This window comes from Xenopus laevis, chromosome 3L (genome assembly GCF_017654675.1).
Source record: "Xenopus laevis strain J_2021 chromosome 3L, Xenopus_laevis_v10.1, whole genome shotgun sequence".
NCBI lineage: Eukaryota > Metazoa > Chordata > Amphibia > Anura > Pipidae > Xenopus > Xenopus laevis.
In genome coordinates, this window is record NC_054375.1 from 134,748,330 (window position 1) to 134,776,192 (window position 27,863).

General features: G+C 41.7%; 1 protein-coding gene across 1 annotated transcript in view; it reads right to left on the reverse strand.

Moving 5' to 3' along the window:
* tcf7l1.L (transcription factor 7 like 1 L homeolog) overlaps positions 1–24,571 on the reverse strand; it is a 39,277-nt gene extending 14,706 nt beyond the window's left edge. The window contains 3 exon segments of the mRNA NM_001088014.1: positions 20,874–21,001; positions 22,160–22,220; positions 24,335–24,571. Coding sequence (NP_001081483.1) covers positions 20,874–21,001; positions 22,160–22,220; positions 24,335–24,520 — 375 coding nt within the window. The 5' untranslated portion in view covers positions 24,521–24,571.
* Positions 24,572–27,863: the final 3,292 nt, after the last annotated feature.

Below are 27,863 nucleotides of genomic sequence, written 5' to 3' on the forward strand. Positions count from 1 at the left end.
CCTAAATCAACCACCTATTCTGTATTTCACAGGGGATATGTGAGGCATATATAACAATAGCATAGTTGACTTCTGTCTCGTGTAGTGCCATTTTGCAGTAACCGTCCGCACCAGCAATTTTACAGGCTGATGAAACCATTCAGGTATTTAAAGGCCTTTTCCACAATTTAGACATCTCAACAACAGAATAAAATCTCCTCTAAGCAGATATACAGGAAAATAATAAGTCTGGGCCATTTTATGTGAGTCAGATTTAGACTCAAGATATAAATCATCCATGGGAGTTGCCACTTTAACATACCCAGCTGCACAAACACACATGCAAAAGCTACAGCAACAACATTTAGACGATTGAGAAGATAGGAGGGAGGCAGAAAAGAAGAGAAAAAAAATCCATGTACATAATATGAATCTAAAGGGAGATTTGTAAATCAACAAAATATTACAGGGTGACGGACAGGGATCATCAGCTATTGTAAGGTTTAAATCAGGCTCAAGCAACCTGCAGCTCACCAAATGTTGTTGAATTACAACTCCCAGAACCCCACTGGCAGTCATGCCACTAAACTTGTGTCAATACAATTTTTGGTTAGAAGTTACAAAAAAAAAAATGATCATGCAACTGGGCACCACACAGTGCTCCCAAATATCAAAACTACCAAATCAGATAAAGGATCTTACACATGTACTAAACAACAGGCAATATGGGTAGCCATTTTACCCTGTTTTACTGCCCCTACTTTATTTTGCCTGCATAAACCCCGTCTTTCCATCATTACCCCTAACATCTCAGCAGTATACCATCCTTTTCTGACAGCAAGACAAGCTGTTTTAGATTTCTCATGCACATTTTTAGGCAGAATTTTTTCCCCTTCTTCCAAAACAGCTGCAAATCCAGTTACAGGAAGAATGTACAAGCCAAACTCCTGGGGCCCTCAACTTTCAGGGAGGGGGCAACAGGGGGCAATATGGGGCCGTGATACAAGGAGGATCTTAAATTTCATTGCATTTAACCCGTTGCTGTCATTTGGGTCTGCAGTGCCTCAATATACACCTCATCATCTGCAGCACATAGCAATACAACTTGTGCAATCGCCCAGTAGGGATTCCCATCACATTAATAATTTGGCAGGCCTTGACATTTCCATTACAGGGATTTAAAATAAAAATCAGAACACCCATATTCAAGACAAGAGAAAGTTATGCAAACATTTGAATTGTTTAATTTCCTGGGATCTACAGTGTTAATTTACATGCTACCTCCCTTGCCCAATCAAATGAGGCATTTATTGCAATCAAATGGTCAGAGGTCAGCCAGGCCTTTGGCTTGGGTTACCAAGGAAACGAGGCCTATTCACGCAAGAGGTAGACACCTCTTCAGTGACACACAATAGGAACTATTAGCAAGGAGAAAAAGAGCTGGAGGGAAAGTAAGATATTCTTTCTAGGACAAGCATCTTTGTAAAGAAAAAAAAAACGAAGGGAAAAAACCCCCACTAATTAGCAAATTTTTTTCAATTGTCTTGCCACCGAATTATCTGCAGATTTTGCATTCAAATCAATTGCAATTTGTTGCAGAACAATCTGGTGTTTAAAAAGCAATTTGTCATTTCACAGTCACAAAATGAAGAACTGTAATTCACAACACACTGTGGTAGAATCACCATCAACTTATTGTCGTTGTGTAAAGGTGCCATAGTACACAGTAACACCACACTTCTAAAAATGACTGTCAGGCATGAAGTGGGGGAGTCCAGACCAATTATTTATCTTTGCACTTGTACCATCCTGCCAACTCTGGTTACATCTAAGTGTAACAATCACAGGGGCAGAGGGAGGAGACCTTAGTGATGCATCTGGCACTTAACTAAACAGAGACCGCAACTTATTTCTGAGGAGAGCGCACTTCAATATCATATTCCATCTGTAGAAGTGTGTTATATATTTATAAACAGTTATCAAGGATGGAAACATATGAATTTAATCCAAAACTCCCAGCTATCTGGGGAATAAGCAGGAATTGTATCCAAGGGAAACTTTTTTTCTAGGGCCCCACACAGCATCTAGTACAGTAGGAGAATTATATAAACTTTAGGACCCCATGGATGCGCCTCTTTTGTGGAACAAAAAGAGAGAAGTCAGGCAAGAAGGTGTAACATACAGTATTGACCAACAGATAAATGTGATCAGGTGATGTTCGGAGTTGTCCTTTAATATCAACTGGACAGCAGCAAATTGTACATTTGTTCTTAAGGGGAATTAGTACACTTTCCCATTGATTTTTATTGGGAAGGTGCAGAAAGCTCAATCTGGCTTGTGCACTATTGGCCAACAAGCCAAACAGTGACAGGACTGCCGTTTTTCTCATACGGATATATAGAATACCACAATATGCGGTTGTGTAACAATGAAAAAAATTAGGCTGGATGAAGGTTCTGATCAAGTGTACAGCTACTGGAATACCATGTGGATCTCAGAGATCGATTAATGTGAGGGGCCTGAGTAGCAGATAATGATAGCTGCAAGTTCTGATTGAGTGTGGATTCTTTTGGGTTCAGTTGCCTTACATATGCCCCTGAAATACATAGGCTTGGGCCTGCATGACCTTCCACAGTGGAACTGAAATCCTATCAAATTATCCCGATTAGACCATGTTCCATGACAAAAGGTTTGTTAACATCTTATCCAAGAGCTCATTTCAGTATTTCTGTAATTGCCTCTTTCTCCCAACCTTTTGCAACCTGTTGCTAATTCTCCTCCCTGGAGTCTTTTGGAATGTTCATCTTAACAAGGAAACAACACCAAAAATGGAATACAGCTACAGGGACAGTGCAACTTCATGGTGTTGGGAGACCGAGCTGGAACATATCAGACTGATCACAAACTAAGAATAGGCGTTGACTGCCATGTCAGTTATTCAACCACTGAAAGGAGAACAGTGATAAATAGCTGAAGGTCAGGAAAACTAAATAACACCTGACTGAAAGAAACATCCATCAGCCACATAGCAAAAAAAAAAAAAAAAAAAAAAATGACCTGCATGAATTGCCCCAAACAGACACTAGAGGTCAGAGAGAGTAACCCTCCCAGCAACAAACACCGACATGAGCAGTCGTGTCTGAGAATGTAGTCCTGAGCACACCCCAGTGCTCCACTAGACTGCAAGCTCCTAGGGGGAGGGTTTACTATGTATAGCACATGATGGCATGCTCCCTAGAATGTAGTCTCCTGGTGAGAAATGACAAGTGTGTTCTCCTGTTGAGCATAAAACTTTCCCATTTTGTCTAACCTCCACTTTGTAACTTCTGCAAATAAAATAAGGACGCTGCATGGGGTATGGTGACACCACACTGTTCTTCAGCAGGTTTCAATACATGCAAAAAGAATGGTTGGTTAATAAGCTTCTTAGCGGGGGTGGACCCGTGTTTTGAGTATACGTAAACATAATTCCAAAAATACATAGGAGAGGCATGTTTCCCCAAACAGGAGTACAACAATACACTTAAATCTAATCCCTTTATTATAAAAATAAATAAATAAACTTGTCCTATGACCATGGAAGAACACTTACACCAAACCCAAGATGCCTTGGGGGCCTCTCCAGCATGGAAAGAGTTATTACTTAGAGGACTTATTCTGATGGGGGTGGAGGGGCACATCCGTTTTACTCGCTCTCTCTCTCATGGCTGAAATCTGAACCCCACCATAGAGAAATGCCCCGTAGCTGTTCACGCTATTTACCGCTTCCATCCAAAATCCCACTTCCTGCTCTCCCCCTCTCTCAATCCCTCCATCTGGCAAAAACTGCTCTCTGCCCCAATACCCTCTATCGCCCCACAGAACTGGAACACTGAGTCAATTGTCTCTTGGCCAACTCCATCCCCCCTAACCCAGGAGTGTCTCTTAATCTCCTCTCACCACCCCGATGTTTTCATTAGATGGGACTGTTAAATTAGCAGCAGACACCAGCCATTCCCCCTCTTCCCCAACTCTCAATACCTTAATGAACACCCACTTACTGTCTAGCAGTCTTCGTGCATCACAAAAGGATACACTCTGGTGGACCCCCATCCATTTTCACCTACTTTGTGGGGCAATGGAAACCATATGAAACTTGTTTTTTGTAACAAATTAGTGCTATTTATATGTACAAAGCAGAGCACACAGTTGGCAAAACACATTACATTATGTCTTTGGTGTGAAGTGCTTTTTCCTACATATATGGAACAGAGAGTTCATAGCGGGGTTCAAAATGGAAGGTGAAGGGCTGTAGAATGGGAAATAAATGTAAGAGTAGTTTAACAGCTGCCCTAGAGGTGTCAAGAATTCATGAACCCACTACTCCCTACAATAGTGTGAAATTACACAGGAATCACATACTTACTAGGCCAACTGGATGCCATATGGAGACTCCTAGCCAGCACTATATTTACAGTCTCAATGAACCGCAGAGCTTACATACAGTGTCACAGCATAAATGGGTGGAATCTCTAAACATTATGCACCAGCAACATATAAAAGTAATGGTGTCTGAAATACAATGGGTATAAACGAACTCACTGTGGTCCAGTAAGTTCCCAGTTGCTCAGCACCCAGCAGATGTACGGACAGTATACCACATTGTTCATGACAATATGTGTGTCTGACAGTAACCAAGTAATGTACGGACCCCATTCAAATGGGCTAAAACAAAACTAGACCCTACTTTAGATTTATGTAATTATATTAGGGAAGATTCAAGAATTCAGAATACAGGCCATCAAGAGTCACAGGCAATTTTAGGCTTAGATAAGAGCTTTCTGTGTGATATTCTGAGACGATTTGCAATTGATTTTAGTTTTTTATTATTTTTGAATGTTTAGCTTTTTATTCAGCAGCTGTCCAATTGGCAATTTCAGCAATCTGGTTGCTAGGATCCAAATAAATTTGAACAAGAAACTGGAATATGAAAGAGGAGGACCTTACTAGAAAGATGAGGAATAAAAAAGTAGCAATAACAATAAATGTGTAGCCTTACAGAGCATTTGCTTTTAGATGGGGTCAGCAATGCCTGTTTGAAAGCTGGAAAGAGTCAGAAGAAAAAATAATTATAAAACTATAAAAAATAAATAATGAAAACCAATGGAAAAGTTTCTTAGAATTGGCTATTCTATTTCATACTAAAAGTATACCACCCCTTTAACTTCACTTTCTAACACAGCTCCACTTTGAAAAGGGATTGGATGAAATAGCTGGATTTAAATTATTAATTGATGGTTAATATCGTTTGTAATACAGATCACCACCAATCAGAAAAAAAAAACGACAAGCCAAGAAGGGGTTAAGCAAACAGGGAAAGTTATGAACGCAGCTGGATTTTACTGCATGGGAATCATAATTAAAGGCACCCCTCATAGCCCCCACCTCGTGCATACACTCACAGCCCCCCTCCAAGACGCTCATTCCCCAAAATAATATGAGCCAGATGTGCCCTTGCAGCTGTCTGTGTGCGTGTAGTGGTGACCAGTATGGAGGGGGGTAGATTAACCCCCTCAGCTTTTACGTTCTGCCTGCATTGTGGATTCCAGTGGACATGTAATGGTTGGCGACAAAACCACAGATTTTCATAAAGCCTTAGGTAACTAAGGGGGCATCATTTGTTTGCAACGACTGAAAAAAAATGTATTTCGTCATCTTGTTTTTTCAGACACCTCAGAAGACACATTCCAATTGCCTCAATCCCTTTCCTACAGCTGTAAAGCCTCAGACCTAACCTGATACATGTACCAAATAAATACACTGATGTACTCAGTTCACAGAGCTGATGTATGCTTCCACTTACACACCAGCTGGAGGCAATGCGAGTACCGGCTCTCCAAGTTGATATACTCACCAAGCCCCCAGGAGAAAAGCATGGAAAGTAATAGCAATACAACAAACTTTTCATCACTCCCTCATCAGCACCCTCACCAGCTGGGTGCTGCAGGGAACAGGGGTGACACAACCCAATAAACTTATGGAGTTCACATCCACTACTATAAGTGGTTTGTTGGAACGAATTCTTAACTTCCCAATACACATTCATTATAAATGTCAGCCTTTTCAAAAAGTAAATGTAATTGCAACTGAAAGCAGGATCTGTCGGATTTTGTATATTCTCTGCACTCCTAGCTCTAACTCATAAAACAATGTTGCAAGCTAGCCGACTAACAGACCTGAGGAAGTCCTGACTCCTATAGCACTGTTTCAAGAATCAGAGAACAGAAAGGGATAAACATTGCTTTCCGCAGCAATTATATTTACAAATAAATTTAAAACCATTGAAAATATGTAATGAATGTAAATTATAAAGTTTCTTAGAATGACATGTTCTTTCAAAATCCTTTTTCCAGTGGAGTGGATCTTTAAAACTTTTTTTGTATTTTCTCTTCATATTTAAAATAGGTTAATTGTGGCTTGGACTTGATTTGGTTGCGTGCAACCACTGTGACTACACAGAACAAGAGGCAGAGTTTGGAAAAGGGAAAAAAGACAACCCTCTTGCAGAACAGAGGCATATTTCATATAAAAAGTGTCAGGACAAGGTCATGTTCTTAAGCAGTGTGGCAGCGAGGTGGAAACATGACTAAGCACTAATCAAGAGAAGTGGTGGTTTATTCATGGAACAGGTTCCCAGCACAGGTGGCAGAGAGAGGAAATGAATGAAGGTACTGGGGTGACAATAGCCCGTGGTGCTCACATGATTGGAACATAGTATATAAAATGTAATACTTGGCCAGGCCAGCAGCCTGTTGGCTTTAGTTACCCAACTGGGGGAACAAGGCCACAAGAAAGTGGAGGGGTTAATGGAATACTAGAACAGCCCAGTATGGCGGTTGTTGAGGGGCTGTACAGGAGGGGGAAAGGGCAGAAGGGGGAGTTATCCCGCAGGCACTGAATCCTGCTCAGCTGGTTTCATGGTCTGTGCCGGGTATTGTGAGAATGAATAGCTCCTTTCAGTCTCTGAGACAAGAAGCTGTGTGCACAGCCTGGGGAGGGAGAGATAGGGAGGGGGGGGGCTGATTGGAGTGCATCACCCCATTAACCTTTTGCTGACTGACACCCTTACAGACTTGATTACCTCAGCTGGGAAGCAAATCCATGAAACTACTACCAAGAAATCCCCCCTACATCTGCTTTGGTTCAAAGTTTGGAGGTCAGAGTCAACTGATTAGTCGGCAGGAACTGGAAAATAAGATGCACAAGTGACTGGCTGTGTGCCACAGTGGGACACTTTCTATTCAATGCTGGAATCAAATAAAAGTGAAATTAAAATGGAAAATAAAAACAAATGCCTCTTCATAATTTGATTGTATGATTAAATGGGGGGGGGGGAGGATGCATTCGTTGGAATGAGCCATTTGAGTACACCATCACTAATCTGCTGTTTTTTTTAAAAAAAAGGGACTGTGAAAGGTAATTGATTTGCTGGGTGCTGACATGACTTCATAGAACTGAAGAGTCCATATCATTCAAGGTGGATGCTCTACAGTCAAATATAACCCTACAGCCCCTCCATATAGAACTATATATGAATGAATTAGCTGTAGTTGCTCCCTCTCTACTGTATGAATGAACAGAGGTTTACTTCTGTTTGATAAAATGATTGCAAAATAAATCCATTTAATCTGGTCTCACTCCACTTCTCATTGGACTGCCCATAGCCGTACCTAAAAAAGAATCTCACGCAGTGGCTCTTTGCACTTTAAAATTCAGATGCTGCTAGAGGTTTCAACCCAGGAATTGGTTAAGGCTTAATTATGCAACCCCTATTGTTTTATGGGGACCCACCATTTCCACAGGGGTACACACAGGGCTCAAAAAGGGTTACAAAGAGTTAAATGTGGTTTGTAGAACAGCAACCAAAATAAGGTGCTAGTTTAAAACCTACACTTAAGATTCTCTGGCTCTGCATTTTGTACAGGACTGGAGAAGTGACACACTTTATGCTGTGCAGCTCTGTGAAATTCCACATGTCAGGGATGGAGGGGGTGGGAGGGTGCAAGAACACAGGCCCCTTTCAGTCTGCAGAGAACACAAACCAGGAGCCTCCACTGTGTAGTGAAAAGATGGGGGGGGGGGGAAGGAAGGCTAGAGAGGATAGCAAAGACAAAAAGACATATTCCTTCCACCTGCACACGCCACAGACTACACATCTACACAAGGATTGCAAGCTCTCAAAGCCAGGCAACCACTACGCAACAGTTTATTATAACATAAGGATTGCCACCATGTTATTTCATTTTTTTACAGGTGAAACTTCTCATGCAAATACAATCTAAAGCAACAGACTGTAAGCTGTGCAGGTCTGCAATTTACTGTGCGTGAAGACTTTATACTGTATTTTATTTACAGTTTTAAGAAAACCCTACCTAGTCTGTTCAACACATATTACTAGAAGTACAATTTTACAACGGTTTTATACCAATGGCTGTCCTGTACAGGGTCATCTGAAAAGTATAAACCCATTAGGAGAATTGCAGTTCTCTGGTAAAAATTTCCAAAAGCAGGAGTCATAGTGTCTCCCATGTAACACATATTATAACACATGTTCCAGAAGAAACAATATCTAAACTTTGGATAGGTTATTTTATGAAAGTAAACCAGGGCAATGCTCACAATCCATCCAGTTGGATGCCAGTAGTCAGGAGAGTAGATCAACTACAGGGTGACAGCAGTTCTCTTTTGCCCCCACATTACTTATAGTTAATTATAAAACACCAACCAGGAAACACTACAATAGTATATATATTGAAGGATTAGGATGTGCATTATCGCCAGAGGGCTACACTCACTTAATGCCTGGAAAACCTGCACGGTTGTCGATGCCTGGGCTGCAGAGGCTGAGCAAATTGGTACTATGCATCACGCAAATAAACGCCAGCCAAGACCAATGTGGTCATTGTAAAGCCTTAACAGGCTTTTATAATATATAGACACACACACACACAAATATTTACTTTATTCTACACATGCATATATGGCAATGTTTTATCTACCCTCTCCTAAACTTGACATCACTAAGCATCCCTGAGAAATGCACTCTTGGAAGAATCAAAACATGTTGCCCATGGTACACAGGAGCAAGTATACCCATGCTAAACAAATAAACGCCAGCCAAGACCAATGCTGTCAATGTAAAGACAAGGGCAAGTGAACTTAAAGGCATACTGTCATGGGAAAAAATTTTTTTTCAAAATGAATCATTTAATAGTGCTGCTCCAGCAGAATTCTGCACTGAAATCCATTTCTCAAAAGAGCAAACAGATTTTTTTATATTCCATTTTGAAATCTGACATGGGGCTAGACATTTTGTCAATTACCCAGCTGCCCCATGTCATGTGACTTGTGCCTGCACTTCAGGAGAGAAATGCTTTCTGGCAGGCTGCTGTTTTTCCTTCTCAATGTAACTGAATGTGTCTCAGTGGGACATGGGTTTTTACTATTGAGTGTTGTTCTTAGATCTACCAGACAGCTGTTATCTTGTGTTAGGGAGCTGCTATCTGGTTACCTTCCCATTGTTCTTTTGTTTGGCTGCTGAGGGGAAAAAGAGAGGGGGTGATATCACACCAGCTTGCAGTACAGCAGTAAAGAGTGATTAAAGTTTATCAAAGCACAAGTCACATGACCTGGGGCAGCTGGGAAATTGACAAAATGTCTAGCCCCATGTCAGATTTCAAAATTGAATATAAAAAAATATGTTTGCTCTTTTGAGAAATTGATTTCAGTGCAGAATTCTGCTGGAGCAGCACTATTAACTGATTCATTTTGAAAAAAAATATTTTTCCCATGACAGTATCCCTTTAAATATCCACATTTAAGTTCACTTGCCCTTGTCTCTCATAAACAGCAAGATCCCTTTGTATAAAGAGAAGTGACAGACAGTTCCAGACGTCTAACAATGCGATGATGATCCTAGTAATCAACACCTAACAACCAAATGACAGCTTAAAATAATTTAACAAGAAACATTTAAAGAGCAGAATTATATATTCTATACTACCGTAATCACTGGCTGCCCCGTACCTAGAGTGCAATTTAGAGCACATGCATTGCATTAATCATTCACGGTAACCAAACAGAAAAAACAAATCTGGCTAAAAAGAAGGAGCAGGATCAGACTTTAATTAGATCCTATTAAAAGGATTCCCCTATCTCCACCCACACAACCAGACACTTTTCCTACCATCTAGGAGTCAAATCGTAAATTAGACTGATTTACAGGGAGGTTTTACCTCTTGCAAAATCAGTGCAATAAAATGAAAAGTGATTGGGCCCTGAGGGAAAGGTGGAAAAAGGAAAGCAAGACGCATAGACATTATGGGCAAGGCACAGGTCAGTCTGGGTAATGCCCAGGCATGGGTGTAGTTTTACATAACACTTGCACAGGAACTTGAGTACAGTGTATTAATCACCTATTGTATAATATGTATAACAAAACTTTTTACTTTAATATAGAGTGTAGTTCTTCCATCAAATTAAATTGTGGCAGTTAAATCACTTGCAGTTACACTTTGGTTAACAACTAGGCAGTAATTGAACAGCGCCACCCACAGGGCATTGTGCCATGCCAATCAATTTTCCCTGAGGGAAAAAAAATTAGCTTCTTATGAGGATACTGGCACAGAAGCCACTTGCACTCCATGGCTCAAATTTACTAAAGGGCGAAGTGACGAACGCAAATGAAAATTCTCCAGCATGACGTAATTTCAGTACTTTGCCGATTTACTAAAGGGCGCAGGCATAACTTCGCTAGTGAAAGTGACTGACGCTGGCACAGGGATGTAACTGCCCAAATTCACTAAGATGCGGATTTTACTGAACGTTAATTATTGTGCCAGACTTGCCTTAGCCACCTCAGCCCAGGCGAATTGCAATAGGACTTCTTCAAACTTTAGTTGAAAATTTTTCTAAGTCCCAAAAAACACTGGCGTCTTTTCCTTTTTTCAGGTTGATAGGCTGCAAAAGAACGTACAATTTTTTTGGGGTAACCAGCTTCCCACCCTACATTTCCTAACATATGGCACATAAACTATACACTGGGCTCATGTGTAGGGCATTATAACAACTCTATTTCCTTTTATTAAGCTTCCCTGGGCTTGTGTAATGTAATGTATTTGCTGCAACATATACATCCATTCATCTTTAACTATCGACATATGCAAATTAGCCAACACTAGTCCAACTTCGCTCTGCTTGCCGAACACTTGCGCAAATTCGCAAGCGTTCGGCGCCCTGGACGTAACTTCGCATGTTGGTGAATTAGCGTTGTCTGAGCGAATTTTCGCCTGCCGAAGTGTTGCGCTGCCTTAGAAGCCGTCGCTGGCGAGTTTTCGCCACTTAGTAAATTTGCCCCATGCCCCTAGCCAAATAAGCAGATGCAGTTTGGCCAGTCTGATTAAAATATATCCAAAATAGATCAGATAAAATATAATATAACTTCTAGCATCCTCAGACGAACCATGTATTACTGTGGATGCTATAGGAATTACAGCCGGAAAACTGAACTAGAGAGCTAATTTATTTATGCTGCTTTGCAGTAGGTAGGAATTCACTCTTATCTTATCTGGGAAATCCTGTTTTTTTGCCTTCAACAATTGAGCAGTAGAACTGGCTGAAGCTAACCAGGTATCACTTATATATGGGTAGCACGTATGCAGAACAAATAAGTAACAGTGCACAAAAAAGAAAAACAGATTTCCAAATTCTCATTGGGAAGAACAAAACAAAAAAAAAACCCAACAACCACCAAGTTTCCCTACGACGCCTGCCCTGGACTAGAAGCTTAAATAGCGATGCCTTCAAGCAAACCACTGCAAACAGAGTAATGTGGATGACTGCACTCTCTGAGTATTCATGAGCCAAAGGCAACAATAGAGTTCTGTTTGTTCAGAATCAGACCCTATATACCTCCCACCACATTCATTTAACACCTATTGTTACTTTCAGTGAACCAGGACAAGAGAGGGGTGGGCAGAGTCTGGGTGGAGGGGTGGTGCTGTGTGTTTTTCACCCCCCCCCCCCCATTAATTTCAATTAGCAAAGAAGATGTTATTTCTGTAACACAGCACCATCTGTATACAGAGTGCTGTACCCAGGACACGCAGACAGGAAGGGATCAGCGATAAGAGACGCCAGGCATGGAGACAGAGGAAAGGGGTGGGCCAAAGAGCTGACAATCAGAAAATCTGCTCGGATGTATATGAGAATAAACATACGTTAAACTTGTACCAAAAACATAAGGATAGCTTCCTGTGCTATGGCATGGTACAGGTCAGAGGAGTGTGTGCCAACGCATGCAGAAATAGAGGATACATGGGCAATATTGTACAAAACACACAAACTTCTGGAGTGTTGCAGCAGCACAATGCAAGGATGGGATTATGGATCAGCACAAAAAAAGAAAAATGGTTTGGAGGAAGGAAAGAGAGGGGAAGGAAACAGGTCAGAAAGGAAGAGCAGCATAAAAACACAAGGCTTGAATGACAACATAAGGAACAGGACAAGCCACATTGCTCTGCTGACCTCTGATACAGACAATGTTGCATTACTTTTGACACCACGGAAATCGTGGACGTGTCCCATAAAAAAAACGACTCGGGGGAGTGGGCACCCAGTGTAATAATACACACTTTTAACCCTCCAGACATTCCCCCTATCCAAATCTGCAACGAATCAGCATTGCATTAATGCTGCTCTCCTCTTTAGGGTGCCTTGATCACCATGGACAAATTAAAAAACCCAGTAATAGATTTTACAATATCCTGATGAAAGCACAGAGTAAGGAAGGGCTGGCTCATTATTAAAGGGGTGGTTCACCTTTACATTAACTTTTAGTATGTTATAGAACAGGGGTCCCCAACCTTTTTTACCTGTGAGCCACATTCAAATGTAAAAACAGTTGGGGAGCGAAACAAACATGAAAAAGTCCCATGTGATGCCAAATAAGGACTGCGATTGGCTATTTGGTAGCCCCTATGTGGACTGGCAGCCTACAAGAGGCTCTACTTGGCACTATACTTAGATTTTATTCAATTAAAACTTTCTTTCAAGCTTGGGATTCAAAAATAAGCACCTGGTTTGAGGACTCTGAGAGCAACATCCAAGGTGTTAGAGAGCAACATGTTGCTCACAAGCTACTGGTTGGGGATCACTGTTATAGAATGAACAATTCTAAGCAACTTTTCTATTGGTCCTCTGTTTTTTTTTTTTTAGTTATTTGCCTTTTTCCTTGGATCCTTCTCAGCTTTCAAATAGGGGTCATTCACCACATCTAAAAACAAATGCTCTGTAAAGCTATACATTTATTGTTATTGCTACTTTTTACCTCATCTTTCTATTCAGACCCTTTCCTATTCATAGCCCAGTCTCTTATTCAAATCATTGTATGATTTCTAGGCTAATTTGGACCCTAGCAATAATACAATAATTATTGAGTAGGACCCTGTACTCCTATTCTTACTCTGAAAACCCTTGTTTGTTAAAATATTTGAGGTCTGTTTGTTTGTTATAAAGTCCTGTACAGTGCTGCATAAAGGCTGTTGCTATAAAAATAAATAATTGAATTGATAAACAAGTAAGAAATGCCATTCCAGAACGTCAGTGGTACGTTATAGAATGGCAAATTCTAAGCAACTTTTCAATTGGTCTTCATTGTTAATTTTTGAAATATTTGGCTTTTTCCGGATTTCCCTGACCCCATCTAAAATCAAATGCTCTTTAAGGTTATAAATGTATTGTTATTGCAATTTTTATTACTCACATCACTATTTAGGCCCCCTCCTATTTATATTTAAGTATCTTTTTCAAATCAGTGCATGGTTGCTAGGTTAATTTGGACCCTAGCAACTAGCAAATTGGAGAGCTGCTGAATAAAAAGCTAAATCATTCAAAAACCACAAATAATAAAAAAATAAAAACCAGTTGCAAATGGTCTCAGAATATCACTCTCTACATCATACTAAAAGTTAATTTAGAAGGTGCACAACCTCTTTAAGTGAACCGCTCAATGGCAAGTACCACACACAATGTAGCAATATGACAAGAATTAACCCCTAGCGACTCTCGGACAACCCCCACATCTAAAAACACATCTGAATTCTTGTGCTATTTACTGAAGTGCCACCCTCGCCTGTGTTTGCTTAGTGTAAGCACTAAACCATAGGCAGAGCTGAAACATCCCAAACCTCCAAGAGGGTAATCCACACCCACAACGGGATTTAAAGTCCTTCTGTCGCCACATGTATAACCTTATTTTGAGGTAGGGGTTATGTTTACTCGATTTACATATATATTAAGGGAAGCTCATAGGCATAGCACAATCCACAAAAAAACTCTTGTTTTTATTAGTAATACATGCAGGAGCTGCCATCATGTTTTTTAATCTGCCATTAGTATCCATAAAATAAATAACTTTCCCTCAGCCCAATGGCCAAGTCATCTGAAATTTCCCAAGCAGTAGTATTCGAATGAAGCATTTCTCAATTCAACTCAGCATGGAAACGCATACTCCACTGCACGTGGTTGGAATATTGTGCCTTTAATGCTGATGCCTGGGTTCAAATTCTGGCAGCAGTTACCTCATGATTTATTTGTTTAGCAGATCAGCACGGCATTGATAAACAACTTTAGGCACGGTGATCCATTGAATAGCCCAGTGCCTATGGTAAGGTGGCATTTTATCTGTGGGGAAACGCCCAGCATACACTGGGTAACAAGAACCAAAACTCATGCCCATTCTTTTTTTGGCTCACAAGATTACCTTTCATAATCCAGATATTTGACCCACTATACTGGTGTCTGACCAAACAAGCAGATATTTTCATGTATTGCCAGGTATAAACTATGAACAGGAGATGCCATCAGGGCCATAGTTGGGGAAAATGGGGCCTGGAGCGGTGCAAGTAGGTGGGGGTCCCCCCACAAAAAGCCAGTTTAGGAAGTCAGCTGCCCTACAGCACTTATAGAACAACTCCACTAGAGCGTTGTATACTAGGAGTTGTAGTTTAACAGTATTCAACGTTACACACATGCAATAATGTACTGTGAGAAGTATCTATGGCAGCTGTAGGACCACAGGTTGTGCTTCCTTCCCTTACTACGCACAGTATAGTAAAAATAGTCATTATTATACACTAGACATTAAGCCCGTGAAATTAACGGGCGCTAGAACGGGCCGCCAGAGACGGTCCGTGGGGCAAATGCGCAGTAGGCAATCCCACGGACACAGGGACTGGACGCAGAGACACTTCAACTTTATTATATAGGCTTGGGGTAACATGTATGAGGTTATATAATGAATAACGTACCCTTATTGTAAAATATAAGGATATTATAAGTTAACAAGAAGTTCCATGATCATATAAAAACACACTCCAGGGTGACTTCTAATAGCTTCCTATTCTGCAACAGGGGATACTTTATTTATTATAATACACCACATTCAGTGAGTCATGTGACAGAAATTACATCACTAAGCTCCGATTATAAAGGATAACATCACCAAGCACTGTTTATCTAGTGAATAAAGTACCCCCTATTGTAAAATATAAGGATATTATTAGTCACCAAGGAGTTCCATGACCATATAAAAGCACGAGGCCGAAGGCCAAGTGCTTTCATACAGGTCATGGAACTCAGAGGTTACTTCTAATTTCCTCATATTTTCCAACAAGGGGTACTTTATTTATTGTAATACAAGTTTTAGAGTCATGTGACAAAAATCACATCACTATTCACCGTTTATAACGGATGACATCACTAGTCGCCGTTTATAAGGATATAATTTACAAGATATTCATGGCTTTTGTGTATTATAAAGTATATCATTTACAGGATATTCATGGCTCTCGTGTATTATAAAGAAATTGGAGTTAAACATAGGCAGGTCCACCAGTATTAACCGTTTGCACAAATAAATCCTATCAAACCTTCAGTTGACATTATTTATTTTGTGTGGGGCCCAGGGACAATGTCCTTCTCTCGTCTGTCCCAGAACCAGATCTGGACTGTCTGAAGTAATAGTGAGCACTGTGCTGTGTGTAATTAGCAGGAGCCTCATTGACAATAGTAATGATAATAAGGAGGTGGAGAGAGTTAAAAATGAATAAACGTGAACAAGATGTGCTGAATGTTAGCAGTGGGAAGTTTATTCATTACCTACAACCCCCCAAGTGAGACTGGGCAGGGAAATATTTTGGGTATTTTAGGTAGGTATAAGACTGTAATTAGCCACCAGCTATGTTCTGTAATGGAGTCTTGTTTGGGGTAGGGATCGGTTGTATAGAATGCCATAGAAACCATCCTCCTGGCCCTCAGGGCGAGGCAATTTGCAATGCACAAGGGGGGGGGAGAGATCAGGACAGAGCATCATTCCTGCCTGTGGAGGAATTCAATTTGCAGCCTGACAATTCTCCCTAATCACCTCCCAAAACAGGGCACACAATACAGTCTCATTAACAGCATTAGGGGGGCATTTTAAATATGAAAGAGGGAGTCACACAAAAGCACAGGGGCAAGATAATCCCACCAACAGCTCCATTGTTTCTTTAGTCCCCGCCAGCAGTTTAACCCATTGCACATTGTTTGTACAAGAGCTCAGAACATCAGATTCTCCCACAGAGTGTGCCGTTAACCTGCACATCCCAATTAGCACTCAGCCTTGTATCCCAATGACCGCTATTACATCAAAATAGCCTAGAAATGCTGGCTCTAGCATAAACTGCATGGTTCCTATATACTGTATCTCTATGGGAAACAGTGACAGGAGAGAAGGATGTTTTGATCCCCACAGTTGTTCAAATTGGCCTGTGTGACATATGTCGTTGAAACAACACAGCTATTGTGTGTGCCATAAGTAGAACATTTTATGTATATATTTATGTACAAACATTCCGAATAATAGATCCTATACCTGTACTGCCGAAGGCACTTTGGCCCTACTTCATAAAATAAGGGTGCGAAGTTCTAGGGAATTGGTTTCAAGTTGAGGAAAAATTGTAAAGGAGGGTAAAGGTAATAAATAGAGCAAATTTTTCCTTGGAGAATTTTACACAATCCTATCCGGACAGGTAATAAAACACTTGTGGTCATGTAATAAGGAGCAGTAACCAATAGCAGCCAATCCGAAGGTAGAATTTACTGGTCACCTATTTAAAAGCAACAATCTGATTGGTTGCTATGGGTTACTGCTCCAGGGCAAACTTAAGCTGGCCATAGACACAACAATCCGATCTTACAAATCCTGGACTCGTACGATTTTCGGACAGTGTGTGGAGAGTCCCGACATTTTTCGTCCGGCGGATATTGGTCGTTTGATCGATCGGACAGGTTAGAAAATTTCTGTCGCCTGCCGATAATATCTCTTCATGTATTGCCGATCGTACGATTTTCAGTGGGAGACTGTCACTAGCTTTGTCAGACATAACTATCGTAGGAACATTGGCTCATCTGTTCTTTAACTACTTTATTTGATCGGAATGGTAATGCTTTGATCTGAATGGTTAGTGGAGGGTCGGGAGATGGGAAAGTCCGATCCGATACGTTGATTCGTACGATCGGATCTTTGCGTCTATGGCCAGCTTTAGTGCTGTTTATTGCATATGGGGGTTATTTGGTAGCCAGTTACTAATGCAAATTAGTGCTTATATGGAAGCTGCTGAGAGTTTATCCTCTCAAATTCACCACATATCCTACATACCCAGCATCCTAATGATTTTACTTTCCCCACTTACAGAAACAGCCCCCCATTGTACAAGCAGCTGTCCCATCTTAGTTCTGGGCACTCTAAGCTCTCTTGCCCGTTTTGTCCCTTGACAGCACCCATCCTCCATTTTGTTTTACTTGATTGAGAAATCAACCTTCTGATTGCTAGGAAAAAACAAACCCTGTTGCCAGCCACGTTCTGCGTTTCAGTTTAATTTTCTGCAGTCCAGTAATTCTCTATTCAGGCACAAAAATAAACATGAATATGAGACATGGAAGACAAAGTCTGGTCTGTGCGAAGGAGAAAATCATTCTGGCCTGCGCAGTGCTGGGCACAAAAATGCCCATGTAGCATATTTCAGGATTAAGGGAACTGGGATGGAGAGGAATATTATAACAGGGCAATGGAATAAAGTAGTCATGCTCTCTGGAGTTACAATAAATGAATATTCTCCCAGGTCTAAAAGAAATCCAGTTGAAAAAGCCAATTAGCAATGCCAAAGAGCATTCTACCATTTTTTTCAGAATAATACAACCACTAGAGGGCAGGGTTTCATTCACCTATTTGGCTTGAGCAGTGACCCCCAACCAGTAGCTCATGGGCAACATGTTGCTCACCAACCCCTTGGATGTTGCTCTCAGTGGCCTCAAAGCCACTTATATTTTAAGTTTTGGTTGTATAAACACCAGGTGTATTGCCAAATAGAGCCTCCTATATGTCCACATAGGGGCTAGCAAATAGCCAATCACAGCCCTTTTTTGGCACCGCAAGGAACTTTTTCTTGCTTGTGTTTCTCCCCAACTCTTTTTACATTTGAATGTGGCTCAAAGGTAACAAAAAGGTTGGAGACCCCTGGGCTAGAGTTTTCTCAAGTAAGAAAACAGTGGCTGCTCCTACAAATATAAATAGTTAAAATATACAAATAAAAGTGCTACCCTGCAAATAACGTAGGTCAATAGAAAAATAGTTGTATGCATTTATTAGAATAATACAAAGAAGGATAATACATTTCTATTTACAGGTGTAAGCAGCCATACTGTTTGACCAAACAGCTCTTTTAGCCTTAGTAGATGGTTTGAGCACTTGCCAAAGTTGGTTTTGTTTTAGAAGGGACTGTTTGTCTCGCTCTGGAATCTGCTTGCTCTCCAGCTGTGGCTGTACTAGAACTTGTCTCCTCACAGTTTGGACTAGAAGGGCCACAGTTATCCCAATCCCTAACTTAAGCAGCAGAGCCACAGCAGGCTTTTCAGTTATTTAAATGCTAAAATACTAAATTATCATGCAGGAAGAGAATGACAACAGTTTAGTAAAACCCAGCTCCAATACATAACAAAACCCCCAGACCAAAAAGTAAAGTCTCATCCTGACTTTTCACTTAGAATGCATACATTAAAAAAGGGAAAAATTGTTCAGGTAACGTATTACCCCCGATTAAGGACAAGGGATGCCTTTACCATTTGCACTCCTGGCTTGTTTGTTGTGAGTGAAAGACAACAGGAAATGAAGGACAAGAAAAATTGCTTCCTTGACCAACAGAAAAATGACGCAAGCAATTTAAATTCCTTCAGTACAATAAGAGAGCATTATTCTTCTGTACTGATCAAAGGTCCGCCTTTCCATTTATAGGGGTATTGTGACAAACAGCACACACATATGACAACGCAACGGAGTAAAACACAGCAATGCCCTTTGTTACTAATATGGTTAGTAAATATGGCTAGTAAAGGTGGATACCAAGACCTCAGCTATACAAACACTACTCTCAAAATCCCTAATAATAGAAGACAAACTTGCCGAACACAAAAGCTGCTTAGAAAGGATTCTTTCCAGGGATGGTATGTTATTACAGATGGTGAATTTAAGAGGGATAGCCATTTAGTTAATGGCTAGATGAGGGTGCAGGGATTTTTAGACCATCAGCATTCACATAGTCCCACAGAAAGCAAAATAAACACCACTAGAAAACATAATCCATCCCACACATACATGTTATATCATGTGTCACACATACAGGAGCGTATGCAGTCAAAAATATGCTTGGAATTTGATAAAACAGTGAATCATGGATCACAAGAATAACCCACCATCCCAGGCAGGACAGCCCCATCAATATATTTACCCAAACACAAATCTGAACAAGTTCAGCTAAAACTACTGTTATTTATTCTCACAAAGCCCTGACCATTTTTACAGAATGCAGTCATGGTCCCAGAGTGCATACCACCCAAATCTAGTGCCTGAGGCTTTTGAGAGAAGCTCCAGAAGCAGCCACAAAAATCCAGCATAGGCTTTTCATAATCATGGCAGCCTATAAACAGAACACATCAATGCGCATAGGAAGAGAACGTTACAGATATTCTGATCATCTGTGTGCCAGATCTGTAGATTGTGATCAACTGGTAAACAAGTGGCACAGCAAGATCCAAAAGCCCCAGCACAAAAAGGGCTAAGCAAAACCCATTACCAGGTCCAGTTATGATGATAAACCTATGAATTTTGCTGAAATCAGCTGTGTATGCACAATGAATGCACCTGGAGAGCAAACAAACATGGGATCTGCATCAGCAGTGCAAGCCCCCTTTCTAAGACATTGCAGAGCATCACCAGGTAGATTTTTTGGGTTACTATACACTAATAACGAGCAACGGTGTAAACTCCCAACATGTATGCAGCCCAAGGATAATGTAAGACATGTTTTTTGTTTTTTTTTCCTCTGGGTATAAAAACAATGACTAGGGAAAAAAAAAAAACAGCCAACAACACCCAGGCCACAGACTTCAATGATATCCACTTGTCACTGCACACACTGGTCAGATTTCAAAGCCTAGATGTACCCTAATGTGTGCAATGACAGATGACCTTAAAATCAATGGCATGAGGCATGGGTGGTATAGGCACATTCCCTGTCAGTGGAAAAGACTGGCAACACCAGAACTATGGAAGGTAATCTCTCCTTGTTCACAGAAATATTGGGTTAAATACAATTATTTCAACAAGCACAAATATACCGTGAAACATTTTTTAAGATCAAGGTTGGGGAGGGGGGCACAAAACAGTTGTTGCTTAGTTCCCAAGATTCATACAGCAAAAATGCCAGTTCAGAGCAGCAACACTATCACGGGTAATATTAGGCAGAGATTAAGATGCTTACCGTTCGGGCGCTGGGTGAAAGGGCACCGTTGGGCAAGTAATGCCCTCCAAGATCTGGGATCATCAGGAAAGGATACCCAGCATAAGGGGGTCCCTTGAAGAACGCTGCATCCTGTTGCCTCCGAAGTGCTAAAACACGTTAAAATCAGATGTTAGCAGGTCCCAAGTAGAATCATCACCCTATATCCAACATTGTTGAGTGCCTTGCACCACTCCAATAATTTAAAGGTAGCCAATCAAGACAGCTGCTTTCATTATTCCTACTGTTCTAGACCAATCAAAAGCTGATGAAATGAATATTGTGGCTTTTAAGCTATGGCTGTCTGCTTGTTGCTTTGGGTTGGGCATTAAAGATATAAAAGGGTTACTGTTAATCTTGCCATTAACTGGGGACATACAGAGATGGCTAAAGATTAAGGTTATCTCCCTTACACTAGGCCCTTTAAAATGGAAACAGATAATACAAATTAAAGACTACACTACACCAAGAAGTCAAAGTATCATGAAAACAGACAATGGGCCCCTTTATGGCCACTGCTTATAAACATTCAAACTACTCCCACAGTCAGGATCCTGCAATCTGCAGAAGCAAGTTCATTCATTCGGAATATATGGTATGACTTTTTTTTTTTCTTCTTAAATAGCATGTAAATAGTTGCTGATACCACTGCATCACTATTGTGACATCACACCCCCAACCCTGTCCTTAAACTGGACAATCCTGCGCATGTGCAAATCTACGAAAGGACAATTCTGAGTTTCCGTGACACCCAAGATCCGCTTGACAGGCAAACCAGTTGGTCTTAAAGTGGCACACTCTAGGCAATTTTTTTATTTTTTAGCATTTTGTCACTCCATACTAGGGAGCCAAATGCTAGAGACTAGGGATGCACCGAATCCACTTTTTTGGATTCGGCCGAACCCCCGAATCCTTCACGAAGGATTCGGCCGAATACCGAACCAAACCCTAATTTGCATATGCAAATTAGGGGTGGGAAGGGGAAAACATTTTTTACTTCCTTGTTTTCTGACAAAAAGTCACACAATTTCCCTCCCTGCCCCTAATTTGCATACGGAAAATTAGGATTCGGATTCGGTTCGGCCGGGCAGAAGGATTCGGCCGAATCCGAATCCTGTTGAAAAAGGCCGAATCCTGGCCGAATCCCGAACCGAATCCTGGATTCGGTGCATCCCTACTAGAGACTGCACCAGTTCAGAGTCAATTGTAGCAAACACAAAATACATAAAAAACACATGAGCCAATGCTGACAGGGGTGGGTGACTTACCTTCAGTTAGATAATCCCTATGCTTCTCAAAGGCTTCCCTTGGAGGGGGGCGCCTCTCGACCTGTATAGAGGACACACAAAAAAAATATAAATTAATACACATGTCTAAAATAAGTGACTAAGAGATCAGGAAAGTAAAGATTTTTTTTGTTCATCAGAACAAGAGTACAGTACATTTTAGGTTTTTCAGGGGACCAGAAAAAATGGTGTCAAATCCAGGAAAATTTAAAATTTTATATATATTGGTGGGATGTAAACTGAGGGAAAACTTAAAAACAGGGGATGTAAACTTGAGGTTTCACTGTATTCCCGTGTATGAGAGATTAGTTCATATACTGCTGGGTAAACTTCTACAATTTTTTACAACCATTGGGCACTTTGATCAAGTAATAACAACTTTATTACCAATGCCAAAAGTATGGCAGCACCCTCTTCAGATACCCGTGGCTGCCTTTTTTTTTTTTTCTATGAAGCTGCCAAATAACTCAGCAGAAAACAGACTAGACCAAAACGGGGCAACCTCCATCCATTTGGGATGTTACAGAATTACATCCGCCATGTTGGGAGCTACAGTTCTACAACATCTGGAAGGTTGCACATTCCTGTTTTGGACAAGGCATATAATATGAGTGATTATCTTTTTACACAAGAGCGCAGACTGCAATAAAGAGGCCAGTGTCTGGCAGGAAAGGAACCACCTCCGCGAGTGCTGCAGAGTGGAGCCTGCTGTACAATCTGTGCTGGCCTCAATTAGTATAGTGTATCACTTTGTACAACACAATCATTGTGCCTCATTCACATATTACGCCAGGATTGGGCCTGTAGAGCTGTGAATAATAGTACAGGGCTGGTAGCGGTGTGTGTGTGTAAATCTCAGCCTGTGTATAAGGGCATTCCTGCATATTAGGGATGCCACCAATGGTTTCTCGGTTCTTATCAAACTCTGGGTGCTGGAATTTAGAGCATAACAGCAAAAGGAGGTGATCCAGAGATTTAAGAGCACGGTCACCTCAATATTAATTTTTAAATGCATCACAGATGGGTCTATTGTAAGTAGCCTTTTAACTGGTCTTCATTAAATAATCAGGATTGCAACTCTGCCCATTATCAGCCTCAGTGTCAGACTGTGATGCCAGGGGCCCACCAGAAAACATTAGACCATGGGCCCACTTTCCAAACAATTATTCCTCCTTTTCTCACTCAACCTCTTTATTCTCCTGGTCTTTTATACCTACTAACTATATTCTTCCATCATTATGGATTTTTTTTCCCATGACGAAACAGGGAATAACCATGAAATAGGCCAAATGTTTAGAAACAGGAGGGTCCATCGGGAGATTTCCTGGTATCCCAGTTGGCCAGTCCAACACTGATCAGCCTGCATAAATGAAATCTGGTTGTCAAGGCTGCTAACCCCAGCAACCAAGAAAAAAAAAATCAAAGGTGAGGATCCAGTTTTGTTATTCTTTTTATGTCTCTAGATTAGATTTTGCCAATTACCCTTCCTTTCTGGCCTCCGAACTACTCCCTGGTTGCTAGGGCAATTAAGTCATAACAACCAGATAAAGAAAAACTTTGAGGGGCAGAACAAAGAAAAATGTAACTATTTCAAAAGTCACTATAATAATAAAAAAAAATTATGAGTTGCAAATGGCCTTAAAATATTTATTATAGGGCAAATTGCCCCTTCAAGAAGAGTTTTTTGGTATAGGGGATAAGTGAAAGAGAATATGATGGCAGAATTCAGGCCACCTGGTCTTTCCCATCAATGAGAGTAACACAGAGTACAAAGATTACATTCCACCCTATCAGACCCCTTTCTTACTCTCAGTCTGTGGCTAAGCCAGGCTTCCCTATGGAAGATGCAGAGTGACTGCTGGGGGCTGAGTGATAAGCAGTTTCAATACTCAGAATATATGAAAATGTTTATTTCCCAGGGGCCTATAAGGTTATAGCGCTGGGGCCCTAATTCCCTGCATGAATCCCATTGCTGGGGGTCTTTCCATCAGGGGCCACACGTAGAATTAATGAATAAAGCAAGTAAACAAAGAAGTGAATGGAACACTAGCAGGTAAGGAAAGTGCAGCCACACGTGCGACTGCGAGGAAAGTAGGAAAAAAAATAAGAGAAGTTGTTCCCGTTCTCCTACAACACAAAGTACCGGGGAAGACTCACCTCCGAGTCCGAATCGCTGCTGTGATTCTCCGACTCATTAACCAGCGAGGATTTGACGTCGGCCAGATCCCCCTCGGCGGATCCCTCCCCGGGGCTCTTCTCTTCTTGCTCCCCCTCGTCTTTAAATCGGATGAGTTCGTCGTTAGCCCCGAGCTCGTCCCCCCCGCCGCTGTTTAGTTGAGGCATGATGAGACTCCTCCGCCGGCGCTACCGACAACACTCCGCTCACACAGTCCCTTGTGAAAGTCGCGGACTACTTCTCCTTTACAGAGGGCTCGTCGCCCAATCCTCCATCCAGGTGAGACTCGACACCCCCCAAAAACTTCCCTCGCAGAAGAAGGAATGGATTGAGCTGCTTGTGCAGTTCCCGGCTAGACCCCCTGAAAGTTGTGTCTCCCACCCCCCTACAGCGCACATGTAAGCTCCCCCCTCGTCACACTGCACTTAGCCCCCCCAGCCCAGCGCACAGCCAGCCTCTCCCCCCATCACACTGCTGCCCTCCCCTTGCACCCCTCCCTCCCAGAACAAACTTCCTGCAGCCTCCTTAGGAATGAGATGTTTTCTTTCTGCAACAGAATGTCTTTGTATGTTACAAGCTGCTCGCCATTGCACCGCCTCCCCCCGACCAGCCACAGGGGGGCCGACAAACAACAACTTTCCCCAGGAATATTGGGAGGGCTGTCCTTCCTATTAAGAACTCTCAGCCCTTTCTACATACGCCTAGAACTCCAACTAGAGCCTCTTCCTTATGCGCCTCTGTCCTGCACTCACTGACCCCTCTCTCTCTCTGCTCTACACTCCCCGACCCTCCCTCTCTCTCTCTTTCTGTGTCCTGCCCTCAGTCTCTCCTGCAGTCCAAGTGGCACTGAAGTTCCTTCAAAGTTGCAAGAAAATCAGAGCACAAAGCAAATCACAGCTGAGCTCCAGGGATTGCACACAATCTGTCCCTTTCCTCACTGGGGTCGCGTAGTGATGGGATCCCTTGCCTGTGAGATCAGCAACAGACCCGTCTCTTGTGTCTGCCTCAACTGCTAATGTGGAGCTGCTGGAGCAGGATCCCAGCCAGAATACAGGGGCGGAGCCTACTCATGCAAACTGACACTTACTTTAGAAAAAAAAAAGGGCTGCTCAATGGACAATTGAGGGAATGGGGCCAAGGTTAACCCCTCTGGCGCTGGAATGTGAAAAGCAGGGGGCTGGGTGTGAGAGTGGGTGCTGTCTCAGGCAAGACCATTGGGGTGTGAGACTCTAAAGGTTCATAAGTAATTTGTAAGAACACACAGCACGTGTTGCTAAAGTAACATTCTCATTGGGGTTTAACTACAGCTCCCATAGCTCCCCAAAAGCCAGTGCTGCTGTGATTTATACCACATCTGGAGGGGGGCTGCAGGCTAAATAATCATGCCTTGAACCTTGTTTGATAGAGGAGATTATATGGCCATTGCCAGGTCCGGACTGAGAATTAAAATAGGCCCTGCCATTTCAGGTACACAGACAGTGTCGGACTGGCCCACCGGGAAACCAGGAAAAGTCCCGGTGGGCCCAGGTGTCAGTGGGCCCTTATGTTGCTAGACATTTGGCCTATTTCATGGCCATTCCCTATTTCAAGGAGAACTAAGTGGCTAAATAGATGGAATAATAGATTATAGTATGTAAAGAAAAGAGACTAGTAGACTAGAGGTTGAGTGAGGAGTATAATAGTAGTGTGAGTGAGCCCTGGTCCAATATTACATGGTGGGCCCCTGGTCAAATGTTTTTGGGTGGGCCCCATGTGTCCCAGTCCGACACTGTACACAGAGGCCCATTCAGCCCATACAGAGGCCCAAACAGCCCCCCACCAGCTGTTAGCACCTTATAGCAGCCCCTGTGGCATTTGCCAGAACCTACAGATCAGATCAGTCCGGGCCTGGCCATTGCCCTAGACATGGCTAGTAGTATCAAAGGCAGAGAGCTTAAAACCCTGATTAAATACCTTTTGTGGTATCAGGTGCTAAGCTGAAGGACCCACGCCTGCTTCCAGGGTCAAACAATCCAATTAAGGCAGATGTCAGCAGCACACTGTCGATTTGAAGAAAACATGTAATTTATTGTGTCATTCAAAAACGTTTCAGGCCTCCTGGGCCCTTTATCAAGCCTTACACACTAGACATGGCTAGTATGACTGAGGGATCAAGTATAATACATATCTGTGACTAGGGTTGCCACCTGGCCGGTAAAAATGATGGCTGATCCCAATGTTATTGATAGGGAAAAAAGATAAATATATAGGAAGGCTGTTATTTTTTTCTAGTAAAGGTGGCAACCCTATCTGTGACATGTTTTACTCATTACTACTATAAAGTCCCCATATCATTGGAATGGGTAGTGGTGTAACTAGATGATACTGGGTCCCACAGCAAATTCATTTTCAGGCCCCCAACATATCCAGAGGTTTAGCGGTTTTACCAATTTATATTGAAATTGCTCATTAATTAGGGTCTTATATGGCCACCTGTACCTCATGTAGTTACGCCATTAAGAATGGGTAAGATGGCAGTGTGGCGATTAGATCGATAGAACCCAGGGTCATGGTTCAAAAAAGAGCTCTGTTATAAGGCTCCTTATGAGGGTTAATAGATAAGACAGATAAGGTTGATAGGTCAGATGACATCATGTGCTATTAAGCAATAGACGAGGCAAAGGCTCATGTGATCACATGTATAAATGTGCAAAACAGTCTCATACTGTAATGATATAAACTAGACTGAAGCTGATAAGACAGTGTTGGTCTTCCAATCCAGACCTGCCCAGAAAACTGGCATTTGTTCAGAGCCCTAATCCCCCCGTTAGTTACAGCAAAACCTTGGTGTTATCAGTCATAATTTTAGGAGCATATAAAACAATAAATATATATCCACCCCAAATCTTACCCTAATTGATCTTCTAGCTTTGAACCACTGCTATCCAGTCTGGTCTCAGTATAGTTGATGCTATACTGCCTATTCCATCACAGAAGTCAACATGTATAAATGGCCAAAGAGTTTTTGTTTTTTGAGTCATTTAGCTTTTTATTCAGCAGCTCTCCCAATTTGAAGTTTCAGCAATCTGGTAGCTAGAGTCCAAATTACCTGAGCAACCATGCATTGATTAGAAGAGACCCGGAATAGAAAGATGAGCAATGAAAAGTAGCAATACATTTGTAGCCTTACTGAGCATGTGTTTTAGATGGTGTCAGTGACCCCCTTTTGATAGCTGGAAAGAGTCAGAAGAACGCAAATAATTTAAAAATGATAAAAAATAAATAATGAAGGCCAACTGCTGCTAAATGAAGACGATCACAGCTATAGCTAGCCACTTTTTTTGCCTGTGCAATCTAACAGATAATAGCCAAAACAACCAGATTTGTGTTCAACACAGCAACACATGGACCTGTCTAACTGACCCTTAGGTCAAAGAAGTGCACATGTAGAACATTCAGTTTAGCAGATGGCGCTGACAGAGTCTTTCAACCTCTCACACTTTGACCAGAGTCATTTAAAGAACACTCACG